Below are 14,855 nucleotides of genomic sequence, written 5' to 3'. Positions count from 1 at the left end.
TAGTCCAAGTTCTTATCAGAATGACGAGATTAGTATATCTTCCTCCTATTTAAATGGGTCAAGCTATTTTCCTTAATTTTCTTTGATATTTTCACAAACATTTTCTCAGAAATCAAATTTTTGGGATTTTTTTCTTGATAAATTAAACATTGATTAACACTTTTCCAGTAGAGTGCAAAATTGTTGGTCATTTGATTTTATTTTAGAAATTAATTACCATTAACTGCTAGTGCCACATATCAGTTGTGGATGATTATTAAAGAGAAGTCTTGAAGGAGAGTAAAGCTTTTCTTAGTTGAGATAGCTGCCACAAACTATCTTTGCAGCATCAAATGGAAATTTAGTTTACTCAAAGGCTTCGGACTGCGCAAACATAGAAAACTGAAGTAAGAAGACATCGCGGAAAAACTACAGCATATGAAGTAAAGTCTGGAAGGGAAAATCTGCTATTATAGAAGAAGGAGTTCCAAGAAATATCTGCAGGATTTTCAATTAGCCAGTATTTTTAATAAGCAAGGTTTCTACATTAATTAAAAGACTAAAAGGGATAAACATTTTCAGCAAACCCAAATGGACTACTATCAGGATGCAGTCATATTTGTAACGGGTAAGCAAAGAGAATGAAATTCCTTTATTATTTTATTCCCTACAAAATTTATAAAAAAAAATCATGTAAATCTAGTGCTGGTTATAAATACTTTCCTTTGACTTATAAAATTTTCCATTCCATTGCAATTGGTTGCATCGTTTAAAAGAAAACTTTCTTAATTTCTAAGCTACTAGTCCAGATGATGGCCATGCAACATATTGATCGTCATTTGAACGACTATGTTTGGCCCCATGCAACATGCAATCGATTGGAGAAAAAAAAAATGCTAACTCCACACCTCAAGTGTGGAGGCAGCATGTTGATCATATGCCTTGTTGATTTAATGTTGTTTTCTTCATTTCTCGCCATGCAGGTGCCACCGGTTTTGTGGGCAAAACATTATTGGAAAAGCTTCTCTGGAGCTTTCCTCAGATCAACTGCATCTATATATTGATACGAGAGAAAAATAGCAAGAAACCCCAGCAGCGTTTCAATGAATTTTGTTCGCATAAAATATTTGAGCGTGTGCGTGCCCATTGTCCACAGCGCATGCGTAAATTGAAATTTTTGGCGGGAGATATTGAAAGAGAGGATTTTGGTATGAGTTTTCCCGGATTAAGTTTAAATGATGTTGCTTACTATTTTTTAATCTCTCCAACTATAGGCCTTAGCAATGTGGATAAGAAAGTTTTGTGTGCTGAGGTGAATATAATTTTTCATAGTGCAGCCACGGTACGATTCAATGAGCGCCTGAAAGTTGCTGCCAGAGTTAATGCTGTTGCCACATGGAATTTATTGGAAATGTGTAAAGATATGCCATTACTGAAGGTAAGTTTACTACTAGACAAAGATAGTGAATTAAAAAGAAGTCATTCGCGATTTTAGAACAGGCAATTACCTTAGGTAATTACCACATTTTTGCAAAAATGTGTAAATTTTGAATAAAAAACCTAATGATTTTATCGCACCTATAACATAATATATATATATATAACATATATATATAGACCTATATCTTAACGATATAGGTAAAGAATTAGAAGTTTAGTTGGAATAAATAAACCATCAAGAATTTTTTTACTTTAAATGCAAATACATCCACAAATGTTAGCAAAATCTTCTCTGTTAAGCTTCAATTAGTTGATCCGAATCTCATATGCCCTCCATCAATGACTGTGTTTATATAGAATCACTTGGAATTGATTTTGGATATCATTTTCCAACGTACATGTCGGATAGAAATTGGGAAATTACTGGGCTTCCACAGTTTGCGGATAGTGGGATGCTCCAATTTGCGGTATCGAGTGGAGAGTCTCAGTGAGAGGTCGGGCGGCACCGGCCTTTCACTAAGTGCCTATGATACTCGGTATGACAAGGCTAGTTATTGGCACTCTAAAATAACCAATGGCCATAACGTTCCTGCGGCAAAAAATCTTATAGACAGGAAAGAGTTTGCTCACATATAAAGCTTGACGAGGATCGCCACCTATACATACAAATGTGATTACAACATCAACAACAGGGTTATCATTGCTGTAAGGAGAAATCAGAGTCAGGTTTATATACGATACGGCTACGATACAGCTTCGAATATTACATTTTGTCGGTACCTAGATGAGGGCCCAGGCAATGCCTTCTTTCCCACAATTCGGAGCAGCTGGCAGTTCATGCCCCAACTCTTGGGCAGCGTCGTCATCTGCCGGCAAGGCCATTCTTACATAGTTTAAATGGAACGTGAATTTCCTTGCAAGGACTACAGGAGTGGCGAAAACTATGAACCAGGAACCAAAGATCCTGGCTATTTCCTTTATCCTTCGCACGTCTCTTCGCAATTGTCCAAAGGGGCTCAGAGCCACTAAAGCTGGTAGAGAGCATATTTAATGCCTTCTCGTTACTGTAACCAATGACCTTGATACTCTTCTGCCATATGGCGTCATCGATTCCCGCGAGAGTGTTATCGTTCCCTATTCGGCTGTAATTCAGGCCGTGATGTCAAGCTGGTAGATATCTTGGCCCTAGAGGAGAGTATAATGCAATTTTTTTGCCCATCAACATTCCCTTAAGGAACAGGGGCAAACATCTTACATACCAATGAATGCTGTCCGATTAAAGTTTAAGCTCACTAATAAGGCGCCTCTTTTTTTTATAGCCGAGTCCGAATGGCGTGATGCAGTGCGACACCTCTTAGTGGAGAAATTTTTACATGGCTGCCATACCAAGAAGGTACAGTACCTTAAAATCGCCAGCATTAGGAGAGGATAACGACCGCTGAAAATTTTTTATGATGTCCTCGCGGGGATTGGAACCCAGGCGTTCAGCTTCATATGCGGATATGGTAACCTCTGCGCTATGGCCTCTGTACACTCTTCCGATTACTCTTTATGATTTTGGCAGCAGAATCTATGAAAACCCTTGACCTTGCAGTTGTACCCGTTTCTGGGCCAGACTTAAGGCGCACGGTTTTTTCATTTTCGGTCTCATTCTCGTGCACAGCGTCTGTAGCAATTTCCGTTTTACGTTCACGTAGGAATTTGTTCTAATGTAGTCCAACAATTATATTTATTATTATCGATTCGTACTTTCCAAGGTGGAACCTATGCTTAGGAATAAAACACTTGTCACGGATCGTCAAAGTGTATAGCTATGTAACTTCCTTACTCTTCAGATACCAGTCGGGTGCGAGGATTGGAGCTGGCAAAATATCGATGACGATATCGATATTTTATTTTTGTGCTGAATATCAATTGATATCGTTTTACCGATATTTTATTTTTTGGCTGAATATCGAAGGACATTTTTCCATTTCCCTCGATATTATCGGCAAAGTTCAGCTAATTGACAAAATTAACAATATTACCTATCCGATCTTGAAACGATAAAATTTTTTTATATCTACAGTTAATTCTTTATTTTCTTAATTTTTCCTTTCCAGAGTTTCGTTTATGTCTCCACGGCCTATTGTAATCCCGGCCGCAAATATGTTCATGAGGAAATCTATCCCACAATTCCACCAGTCGACTGGAGATTCTTTGTAAGTTGTTCTTTGAAAATTCCCGATGAATATTTCGACAGTTTGGCTAATTATATAAAGGTAAGGCTTTTAAGTTCGATTAACTCGTCCAAAATAGTTATCATATGGATGCCTTTTTTCATTAATTCAGGGACCTCATCCAAATACTTACACCTTTACCAAATCAATAGCCGAACAAATTGTCAACGATTATAAAAGTCAGCTGCCCATAGTTATTGTAAGGCCCTCAATTGTTACAGCCTCACATCGTGAACCCTATCCCGGATGGATAGATAATATTCAAGGTATAACTGGCATAATGATGGAGATAGGCAAGGGATCCTTAAGCAGCATTTTGGGGGATAAGGATATTATATGTGACATAATACCCGTGGACTATGTGGTTAACTCCTTGATAATGACAGCAACTAGAGCTACACTGGGAAGGTGAGATTGTAGGGATGAAATAAAAATGTTAAAGGACATTTTTTTTGCTTTTGTTTTTCAGAATTTATATATCCAATTGCACTTCTGGAGTCAGCAATCCCATTACTTGGGATCGCCTGGGTTGTCTAACACTCAAATGGTCTCGCATTTATCCCACAAAGAAAGTGTTCATGTTTCCCTATTTTCGCTATCGCAAAAACTTTCTTATGCACGATATAGCAGTTTATGTATTGCATTACATACCGGCTCTGCTAATGGACTTGATAACTCTGCTAATGGGTGGTAAGCGTAAAATGGTCTTGCCCATAGCCAAGAAATTTCGACAGGCCTGTTTAGCTGGTAAGTCTTGAAAGAGTCTAATAATTGAGAGAGAAAACAGCGTGTTTAGTACATCCATTTTAGGCAAATGTTTTTCTTTAAATGAATGGATTTTTAAGAACAATAGTCGTTACTATTTCGAAGAAATTTTGGCTTCCGGAGCCTTCCCTTGTCTTTATTGGAATCTAAAAGACATGGACTATGAGATTTATATACGTCAATTTGTCATAGGAATACAAAAATATTTGCATCAGGAAAGATTTCGAGAAAATGCACATAAATGGCAGATAACGAGGTTGGATTTACACTAGGTGATATTGGATAAAGTCATTATAACTTCTTCTCATTACAGATTATACTGGTCCTGGATATTTTTACATGTTTTCCTTAGTTTGTTACTTATCTTTTTTATATTTTAGAGAATTTTGTTATAAATAAAATCTATTTTATCTATGTTGCCTTATTGTTGAAAAAAAGATAGCCCAGCTTTAGTCCAAGTTTAAGCCGAGTCTGAACGGCTTGCCGCAGAGCGACACCCCTTTAGGGAGAAGTTAGCTGAATACCTCACAAATGTCGCCAGCATTAGGAGAGGATAACCATCGCTGAATTTTTTTTCCTGAAGTTCTCTCCAGGATTCGAACCCGGGCGTTCAGCGTCAAAGGCGGGCATGCTAGCATTCAAAAATTAATACAAATTCATTAAGCTCGAGGTCTTTATGTACAATTAATCTTCCTTCATCTTCCGATATTTCACAATTGCTTTATATTACATACTCATTGGGAAGTGTCTACAATGTAACGACAAATTTCCTCCTGTGCTGGAGTAAGCTCTTCGGGGCCGAGGGCTCGTCATAGAAATTAATTGATTTTGAGACAGAAAGAGAAAGAAGAGACAGGGCTAATTTTAAACTTAGTTTTATTTGTCTGAGATGGCTTAAGACTATTTAGTCCAGAAAAGCATAGCACACATCTGTAAGGCGTTGATCCAGGCTTCAGAGATAAGTGGGTAGGTGGGCCTTCTTGGGATGTCCAGAGATTGGTGATAGAGACCTTGGTAAGTACTCTAATCTGTGGAGGGTTAGAATTTTTCCGGTGGGTTCACAGTGGTATTCTCGGGGGTGTCGGTGATAGAGACCTTGGTAAGTACTCTGATCGGCAACGGGATCTTCTAGGTAAGAACTCGGAAAGGGAGTGTTGTTCTAGGCGAATGTCAACTCAAGGAGCGACAACCAAGATGAGAACGTGTGGTCGATCTGCTGGGATTAGGGTTGGATGCTACAATGTGAGTCCTAGGACGAGGACAAGGGAGAATCCTACGGCAAGAGACCTTAATAAGTACTCAAGCAAGGGCGAGGTGTAATTCTACGGCAAGAGACCTTAGTAAGAACTCAAGCAAGGACGAGGAGGAATTATATGGCAAAAGACCTTAGTAAGTATTCAAGCAAGGAAGAGGGAGAAAACTACGACAAGGGATCTTGGTAAGTACTCAAGCAAGGACGAGGAGGAGTTCTATGGCATGAGACCTTAGTAAGTACTCAAGCAAGAACGAGGAGGAATTCTATGACAATAGACCTTAGTAAGTACTCAAGCAAGAACGAGGAGGAATTCTACGACGAGAGACCTTAATAAGTACTCAAGCAAGGACGAGGAGAAAAACTACGACAAGAGACCTTAGTAAGTACTCTAGCAAGGACCAGAAGGAATTCTACGGAAAGAGACCTTAATAAGTACTGAAGCAAGGACGAGTAGAAAAACTACGGCAAGAGACCTTAGTAAGTACTCTAGCAAGGACCAGAAGGAATTCTACGGAAAGAGACCTTAGTAAGTACTCAAGTAAGGATGAGAAGACACTCTATGGCAGAAGACCTTACTAAGTAATCAAGAAAGGACGAGGAGGAATTCTATGGCAAGAGACCATAGTATGTACTCAAGCAAGAACGAGGAAGAAAGTTGCGGCAAGAGAGCTTAGCAAATACTCAAGCAAGGACGAGGGGGAATTCTACAACAAGATATCTTAGTAAGTACTCAAGTAAGGATGAGGAGGAATTCTACGGCAAGAGACCTTAGTAAGCACTCAAGCAAGGACGAGGAGAAACTCTGTGACATAAGATCTTAATAAGTACTCAAGCAAGGACGCAGAGGAAGTCAACGGCGAGAGACCTTAATATGAAATTCTACGACAATACGGCAAAATACCTTAGTAAGTACTCAAGCAAGGGTGAGGAGAAATCCTATAGCAAGAGACCTTAGTAAGTTCTCAAGCAAAGACGAGGAGAAAAACTACGACAAGAGATCTTAGTAAGTACTCAAGCAAGATCGAAGAATAATTCTACGGCAAGAGACCTTAGTAAGTACTCAAGCAAGGATGAGGAGAAAATCTACAGATAGAGACTGTGGTAAGTACTCCAGTAAGGATATGCTAGGATTCTACAGGATAGCGACGAGATCGTGCTAGTAAGATTATAGGAGATCCAGTAAGGATATGTTAGGACTCTGTAGGATATCCCGGAGTCAGTGGTAAGTTCTCCCGTAAATCTATGACACGATTCTACAGGATAGCTATCATACCGTCGTTAGTACTCCAGTAAGGATTTGCTAGGATTCTATATGATAACTGGGTGGCCGTTTTAAGTATTCCAGTAAGGATATGCTAGGATTCTACAGGATATACAGGAGACAGTGGGAAGTACTCCAGTAAGGATGTGCTAGGATTCTCTAGGACAGCCAGGAGACCGTGCCAAGGGTACGCTTAGATTTTACAGGATAGCTAGGAGACCGTGGTAAGTACTCTAGTAAAGAGTACTCTAGGATTCTACAAGATATCCAGGAGACCGTGGTAAATACTCCAGTAAGATTGTGCTAGGATTCTACAGGACAGCCCGGAGATCATGGCAAGGGTACGCTAGGATTCTTCAGGATATCCAGGGAACCGTGCTAAGTACTCGAGGAAGGATATGCTAGGATTCTATAGGATAGCCAGTAGAATGTGGTAAGTACTCCAGTAGGGATATGCTAGAGTTTAACATGATATCCAGGAGACCGTGGTAATTACTCCAGTGAGGATACACTAGGACCTCAAAACAGCTAGGAGACCATGGTAAATACTCCAGTAAGGATATGCTAGGATTCTACAGGATTATCAGGAGACCATGGTAAGCACTCCAGTAAGGATATGCTAGGATTCTACAGAAGACTGTGGTAAGTACTTTAGTAAGAATATACTAGGATTCTATGGATTATTCAGAAGACAGTACCCCAGTAAGGATATGCTTCGATTCCAGAGGATAACTAGGAGACCGTGGTTGGCACTCCAACAAGGATAAGGAAATGATCACAGACTAAGTGTTTTGGAAACCTTGGTAGGTACTCCAACCATAATATCAGAATATCCGTACTTACCATTGTCTAATGTTGGCTGCTTCGTTGCTACGCACTGACTGTCCCCATTCGCTTGGGTGTCTCCATTTTATACTCAGCTCCAGCCACTTGTTATGTGGGCGTTACGAAAACAGTTGCCGACTGACGTTATAACAACAACATTTCCACCAATGGTAGAGACGCAACGTCGCTGTTTTGTTGTTGTTGCCTAACGATATGTAGCAATGAATAGGCACAGGGATTAAGCTTGAAGACCCAGCTACCCAAATGTCTGATGTCAGACCAATCTGAACAATTTTTGAAGACTTCCGACAATATCTTACCCAGTTCGTTCCATATTCTGTTGGACATTCTGAGGGTTTTTTGTTTCCGACAGTTTTGAAAGTAATCCGACCGTTATCTAAGCGTCTTTTCATATGGGTCTTTTTTATACCCTCCACCATAGGATGGGAGTATACTTATTTCGTAATTCTGTTTGTAACACCTCGAAATATGCCTCTGAGACCCCATAAAGTATATATGTATATTCTTGATCGTCATGTCATTTTAAGTCGATCATGTCCATCCATCCGTCTGTCTGTCGAAAGCACGCTAACTTTCGAAGGAGTAAAGCTAGCCGCTTGAAATTTTGCACAAATACTTCTTATTGGTGTAGGTCGGTTGGGATTGTAAATGGGCCAAATCGGTCCATGTTTTAATACAGCTGCCATATAAAACCATCTTGGGTCTTGACTTCTTGAGCCTCTAGAAGGCGCAATTCTCATCCGATTTGACTGAAATTTTGCACGTAGTGTTTTGTGTTTAGTGTTTTTTAAATCGGTACTTGACTCTTTGACCCTCTAGAGGGCGTAATTCTCATCCGATTTGGAAAAATTTGTGTACAACGGCTTCTCTCATGGCCTTCAACATGTGGGACGAATATGGTCTGAATCGATCAACAGCTTGATACAGCTCCCATATAAATCTCTCTCCCGATTTTGCTTCTTGAGCCTCTACAAGGCGCAATTACACAATGACTTCTACAATGTTCAGCATTCATTTATGGTTCGAATCGGACTATAACTTGAGCTCTAATAGCATAATGGTATGAGAAGGTGCATTGACGGACTGTCTTAAGTAGAGGAGATGGAATTCAATATAAAATATGCGGCTGACGGAAAGAGAAGATTGAGGAATCACAACAGGCCACATAGGGTCCCAGCGGATATCAAGACAATGTTTTGGTATCATCCCCTCCAACCTAACCTAACCAAGCAAGACCAAAAATTCTTGGTGCTGTAGCCACGTCAGATTAAAGTTTATGTTTCTCCCTTTCTGATTAACCCCAATTTTAAATAACTCTTTCACCAAATTATTGTTTTGCTTTTGTAATCTGGTTGTCGGTTCTTTCATAAGTCTTTCATAAGTAGGTCATCATGTCATTGAGAATATCAAACTCTAATTCCAAAAATTTAAGTTACGGAAAGATGTCTTGTTCATTGAGAAGACGGAACGGAAAATTCACCCTGTCTAAATAAGGTTTCACAAACCGAAACCTTTAGTCAGTCTATGTTGTTGAATAAGGTTTTCCTTAGCAATAACTGGTTATACGATATCATGATTCAAGATAAGATTTTATCTTATGTTTATATTTAAAAATTAACTAGTTCTCCGATTCTTAGAAATATTTTACATGGTATATTCTAACAAATAACTTTTATAAGGTCTTACAAAATTAGTATTAGGTAACACTATCATTTAGCAAACAAATGGGATAATTATGATCTATGCTAAAGTAAACCTTTTTACTATCACTACGAATATCTTCAAGACGATAGAGAATATTTAAAAATTCCATTTTACGATTTGGACTATAACATTGGCTTCCAATATATGGAGAGAAACAGGCTTCTTCACAGCTTTCAATCACTTCAATATCGCCAATCAGTTGCCGTATACGTTTTTCCTCTTCTTCACTATCACTTAATGCCTCCATTTTGATTAATTCCTCCATGTCGTCCAAATCATAGGATTGTGGCCTCAAGGCAAAATTTTTCTGCTCAACAGCAGTGGTTTTTAATTTACGATTAAATTCGGTGCGATAATAGTCATTGATTAGATTTAGTAAACCTTTGGAATACCAATATATGATTCCCATAAGGAATATACCTTGCGCAAACGGTCCAACCATGGTGCAGATAAGATAATTGAGATTTTTTATCTTGTTTACAGTTGTTTTCAAAACTTGAAAGGTTGTTGCGTTGTTTATCCCTCTTTAAATGAGTCCCACCATTGCATAAACCAAATATATTGTAATTTAACTTGTGGCCAGGCCATTGTAAGGATAAGCATTATGGTATTGGCAAAAATAAACATTTTCATCATTTCAACTCCTGAAAAGAAAGACAAATGAAATGAAAAATCTAAGTAAGAAAAGTTCAAAACATTTCTCGTTGTCTTCATTTAAATTGGAATAGTGTGACGTTGTTGAACTTCAACTTTCACGGTGAGTGTTTTCTGCAGATATCCCTCTTCTTATACCTCACATAAGGATATTTCTCGGAAATTTAAAACATTGGAGAAACTCACACCCTTTGATGATTGATTTGCTAGCTAAAAGGACCACATACTATCGAGAGTGTTTGTTCGAGACTTCTAAGGCTACCAGCCCTTGATTTTTTAAGGTTCCTTTGCTATAGGTCATTATTTTGAATTCCCTGAAGTCTTGAAGATCCCCGATCTTGGATCTCTCAAAAATAGCTCGAAGAAAATGGATATATTTGCATTTAAAGTTATTATGTATGAGATCCGTCTATCAATAATAGATTATAGACAGGCGTGAAATACCGCTCTGATGTTCCCTGCATATCCGCCCCAAATGACCACGTTTGTTTAGCACTTTAGACGATTTTTAAGGCATTAATTGTATGTCAAAATCAAAATTTGATCCAATTTGGATTACTGAATAAGCAAACGGGTACCGATGAAGTCAAAATCCCTGAGAACTAATTGATAGATTATTTATTCCCCGATATGGTATGTTCATTTGAGGTTTAAATTCCTACATTTTTGCCGAATCGTGGTACAAATCACTACAAAATTATTTAAATTAATCATATTGATGTTGGAAATTGATTGAGTTCTTCATTAATCTCACAAAGGGGAGATATAAGAGCTGATTCACCATGTGAACGAATATCACAAGAATGAAAGGTTTTATATTGATTAAGGAAAAGAAATTGTCAAGCACATAGGCGTGTCAGACATAGAAACAAACACACCATTAGTGGACGGTTTGTTAGGCGACCATCTTTGGCACTATTGTGTTTTCTCTGGGCCTCCCGTGTGCCGGCCTCCTGTGGAATCTAAGATTCCCACAACAAACTAACAACTGGGGGCCGCTGTACAACATCTCTTCATGTGTCAATTTTCAATTTAGTGACCTTCAATCTTTTTTTGACTGAGCTAGTGTCTTTCTAGCACCAGTTAGGAGTAAATCGCAATTGTCGGTTAATGGTGCTGACCATAGAAGAACTGAATCTAACGGCAGAGTTTTAGCACCTCTAGATATCTTGGACGACGAATGAGACCTAATTCGTAAGACGAATACCAATGATGCAGAAATAGACGGGATGAATCATAGTTTAAACTCCAGCTGCAAGCTGTTACTAAACTGAAAGGCGATAACAGTCAGAGTAATATAGCCACATACCGAGCTGGTTTGCAAGAGGTCGATTGAACCTTGCGAATCAATAAAAATATATGTAGGATGTGGAGATGATAGGGTCTGTATTATTTGGGTGTAAAGCCACACTGGGTTAAAAGGGCAGACAACCTGCCACAAGGGGCTAAGGGTTAGCTGATCATAAACTAAGAGGACGCGATCCGAGTAATCAATATGGCCTAGATACACTCGTACCTAGAACGATGAGTCTGTTGGAAAGACACCAAAGGTCATACAGGAAGATTTTGACCGCGACAAGGTGCATACTGAGAATGAATAGAAAGGCAGTGGGTTAAAAGGGCAGACAATCTGCCAGAAGAGGCTAGGGGTTAGCTAATCGATAGGTTCCTACCAAAATTGGTAGGTTTTTCTTCTCTTGGTAGGTTGGTAGACTGACCTCATATTATGGTAGGTTCTTCCCACTTATCAATACCAAGCAAATTATTGAAAAAAATCCCCGGGGATAACTCAAAATTGTTTCATTTTCTTTCGTTTCAGTGTATTTATTAAGTGTATGCTGAATGAAACAATTTTTTTTTTTAAATCAGTGCTGCTTTAACCTTGAGTTTGAAGTTTCAAACAAAATCATCTGATATAATTATTATAAGCCTTTAATGACCCGATCTAGACTATATTTCTTACGTACTCAACTTGGACGTGGGGGGTCTAATACTGTTTAAAATTTCAGAAAAAAAATTAACAAGTTCTAATATTGACTACAACTGTTAAAAGAGTCAAGGAATCTGGACCAAATTTCGTAAATGCAGGATAAAAACTCGGCTTTCGTCCGATTGCCTTTAATCGGAAGATCAGGATATATACAATTGTGGACAGATCTGGCCTATACTTGGATGCTTAGGGGTACAATGCAACTCACTGTAACGGCGGAAACGGGTAGTAAATCTGGAGACAGCTTTATCCGACATTGTTGTTCATGGAAATCAAAATACAATTTTTATAAATTCATGAATACTTATCGGGAAATCAGTATAATGGGTGCTATATCTATATAATATTGGGTTGCCCAAAAAGTAATTGCGGATTTTTCATATAGCCGTCGTTGACAAATTTTTTCACAGCTTGTGACTCTGTAATTGCATTCTTTCTTCTGTCAGTTATCAGCTGTTACTTTTAGCTTGCTTTAGAAAAAAAGTGTAAAAAAAGTATATTTGATTAAAGTTCATTCAAAGTTTTATTTAAAATGTATTTACTTTCTTTTAAAAAATCCGCAATTACTTTTTGGGCAACCCAATAGGTATAATCTAAAACTATGCAAATTTGCCCAAGAACATTCCATTAAGGAACAGGGACAAACGTCTCATAATCAAGTTTAATCTCAATGATAAGGGGCCTCCATTTTACAGCCGAGTCCGAACGGCATTCCGCAGTGCGACACCTATTTTCGGAGAAGTTTATACACGGCTGCCATACCAAATGGTACAGTACTTCATATATGTTGCCAGCATTAGGAGGGAATAACCACACGTCTGAAAATTTTTCCAATGTTCTCGTCAGGATCCGAACCCTGGCATCATAGACGTACATGCTAACCTCTGCGCTAAGGTGGCCTCTGTCTTTACGTCTGCATCTTTAACTATGGCCGATATTTTTATAGGCTGTAGAGTCAATTCAACAGACAGACGAAGGGGCCATGGCTAGATCCTTTATAAATATTAAGACGATCTGGTCTAGGTTGCATTCTTGGCTTGTAGAACATTTGGTAGGATTTTTCTTAAATATTGGTAGGAAATAATTTTCTTGAGTGGCAACACTGACCTTGTCATGTTAAACCTTCTCTACCAAGTGGTGTTGCTATGCGGCATGCCGTTCGGACTCGGCACAAAAAAGGAGGTCCCTTATTATTGAGCTTAACTGTAATCGGACTGCACTCATTGATATGAGAGAAGTATCCCATGTTCCTTAAGGGAAATTTGTATGGTGCAAATCTATCTGTAACTTAAAAGGGGTGACATTTTTCGATATGATTTCCCGAAGGACTATTCTTTTTATTAGAAAGAAGTCAACATTTCATTGAAATTGAATCATATTTAAATCAATTCTTTTCAATTCGATTACATGTTGTTCTATATCCACCAAGTTGGCTTAGGTATTACATTGTTACTTCCGCCCGACTTTTACACTTTTGCTACACTTTTTTGGTTTTTACTTACCTTGGCTCGATCTCAGATAATTTCCAAAACCAGAATTTAAATCTGTATCAGCATCTTCCACCTTCTTCTGCTGGGACTTGGGATCATCTTCTTTGGGTGTTTTCAATTCGGCCTTTGTTGGCTTTGGTGAATATTTTAGAGAAGGATTTGCGTAATGTGTTTTTTTACCATAACCCGTTGCTGTATTGGCAAATGCGCCATTTTTTAAAGGTTTCATGATGCATGTGAACTTAACTTCTCTGTCTGTTCAAGTAAAATGAAAATTTATCAACACCAAAGATGTTGAACGTCCGACTTGGCCGGACAAACTAAATGCCAAATGAATTTGGTGGCAGTAGAAGGCATGTAAATGAGTCGTTGAGCATTTATGGGGTTTCCTAAGTCCCATTGATTTTTATCCACACTACATGGCGTATCACCATTGGTAGGTAGTGGTTATGTGCTGCAAATTAAATTTCATTTAAATTTGAAAATACTTTGGGGTTTTCTTGGTTTATTTGAAAAAAATTATATATCTTTATTCTATAGCATTTGCTTCTTTAGGTTTGATACTGATACTAAGTGTGCAGACTATGTAAATGTGTTTAGTTAGACCTGCTGCTGTATATGGGTAAATAATACATACATACATGGCCTATTACAAGTATGCTTGACTTTAGATAATTCAATTAGTATTGAACCTTTATTTATACTGGAAAAAATAAGAAAATAAATTTTTCCAACAAATTATTAATTTAAATTGCTATTTTTTTGCACAGCACTGTTTCAAAACAAGTTATTTTTCACAACCTTAAAACATAAAAAAAATCATAAATTCAACGATTTTTATACCCTCCACCATAGGATGGGGGTATACTAATTTCCCCATTCTGTTTGTAAAATCTCGAAATATGCGTCTAGGACCCCATAAAGTATATATTTTCTTGATCGTCATGTCATTTAAAGTCGATCTAGCCATGTCCGTCCGCCCGTCTGTCTGTCGAAAGCACGCTAACTTTCGAAGTTAGCCGCTTGAAATTTTGCACAAATATTTCTTATTAGTGTAGGTCGGTTGGTATTGTAAATGGGCGATATCGGTCCATGTTTTGATAAAGCTGCCATATAAACCGATCTTGGATCTTGACTTCTTGAACCACTAGAAGGCGCAATTCTTGTCCGATTTGGTGAAATTTTGCATTATGTGTTTTGTTATGACTTCCAACAACTGTGCTATGTATGGTGGAAATCGGTCCATAACCTG

At 38.2% G+C, this 14,855-nt stretch overlaps 3 protein-coding genes and 1 long non-coding RNA gene across 4 annotated transcripts; 1 reads left to right on the top strand and 3 right to left on the bottom strand.

Annotated features, from left to right (window-relative positions):
• Nucleotides 1-168: 168 nt before the first annotated feature.
• Nucleotides 169-7,942, bottom strand: LOC106092676 (uncharacterized). The gene is made up of 2 exons (XR_001222201.2): nt 7,763-7,942; nt 169-429 (listed from the first exon to the last, which is right to left on the bottom strand). It is a non-coding gene; the product is annotated as an uncharacterized LOC106092676 (long non-coding RNA).
• LOC106092675 (putative fatty acyl-CoA reductase CG5065) lies at nt 212-4,783 on the top strand. Its single transcript, XM_059363906.1, has 8 exons — nt 212-607; nt 963-1,187; nt 1,254-1,417; nt 3,522-3,680; nt 3,751-4,046; nt 4,108-4,385; nt 4,449-4,659; nt 4,717-4,783. The coding sequence occupies exons 1-8, from the start codon at nt 571-573 to the stop codon at nt 4,781-4,783; spliced, it is 1,437 nt and encodes a 478-aa protein (XP_059219889.1). The 5' UTR covers nt 212-570.
• Nucleotides 7,943-9,335: 1,393 nt separating the features above from the next.
• LOC106092672 (uncharacterized) lies at nt 9,336-9,911 on the bottom strand. The gene has a single exon (XM_013259580.2). It carries the CDS (start codon nt 9,909-9,911, stop codon nt 9,462-9,464), a length of 450 nt encoding a protein of 149 aa, XP_013115034.1. The 3' UTR covers nt 9,336-9,461.
• On the bottom strand, nt 9,890-13,933 carry LOC106092673 (uncharacterized). The gene is made up of 2 exons (XM_013259581.2): nt 13,616-13,933; nt 9,890-10,113 (listed from the first exon to the last, which is right to left on the bottom strand). The coding sequence occupies exons 1-2, from the start codon at nt 13,830-13,832 to the stop codon at nt 9,986-9,988; spliced, it is 345 nt and encodes a 114-aa protein (XP_013115035.2). The 5' UTR covers nt 13,833-13,933; the 3' UTR covers nt 9,890-9,985.
• Between the last annotated feature and the right edge of the window lie 922 nt (nt 13,934-14,855).

Source organism: Stomoxys calcitrans, chromosome 2 (assembly GCF_963082655.1).
Source record: "Stomoxys calcitrans chromosome 2, idStoCalc2.1, whole genome shotgun sequence".
Taxonomy (NCBI): domain Eukaryota; kingdom Metazoa; phylum Arthropoda; class Insecta; order Diptera; family Muscidae; genus Stomoxys; species Stomoxys calcitrans.
The sequence above is the reverse complement of the archived record's forward strand: the minus strand, read 5'-3'. Positions and strand labels throughout refer to the sequence as shown.

Coding starts and splice junctions, on each gene's coding strand:
- LOC106092675 (XM_059363906.1), top strand. CDS start 571: ATGGACTACTATCAGGATGCAGTCATATTTGTAACGG. Junction 4,047..4,107: donor ACTAGAGCTACACTGGGAAG/GTGAGATTGTAG, acceptor TTTGTTTTTCAG/AATTTATATATCCAATTGCA. Junction 4,660..4,716: donor CATAAATGGCAGATAACGAG/GTTGGATTTACA, acceptor TTCTCATTACAG/ATTATACTGGTCCTGGATAT.
- LOC106092672 (XM_013259580.2), bottom strand. CDS start 9,911: ATGGTTGGACCGTTTGCGCAAGGTATATTCCTTATGGGAATCATATAT.
- LOC106092673 (XM_013259581.2), bottom strand. CDS start 13,832: ATGAAACCTTTAAAAAATGGCGCATTTGCCAATACAGCAACGGGTTAT. Junction 10,114..13,615: donor TTATCTGAGATCGAGCCAAG/GTAAGTAAAAAC, acceptor CTTTCTTTTCAG/GAGTTGAAATGATGAAAATG.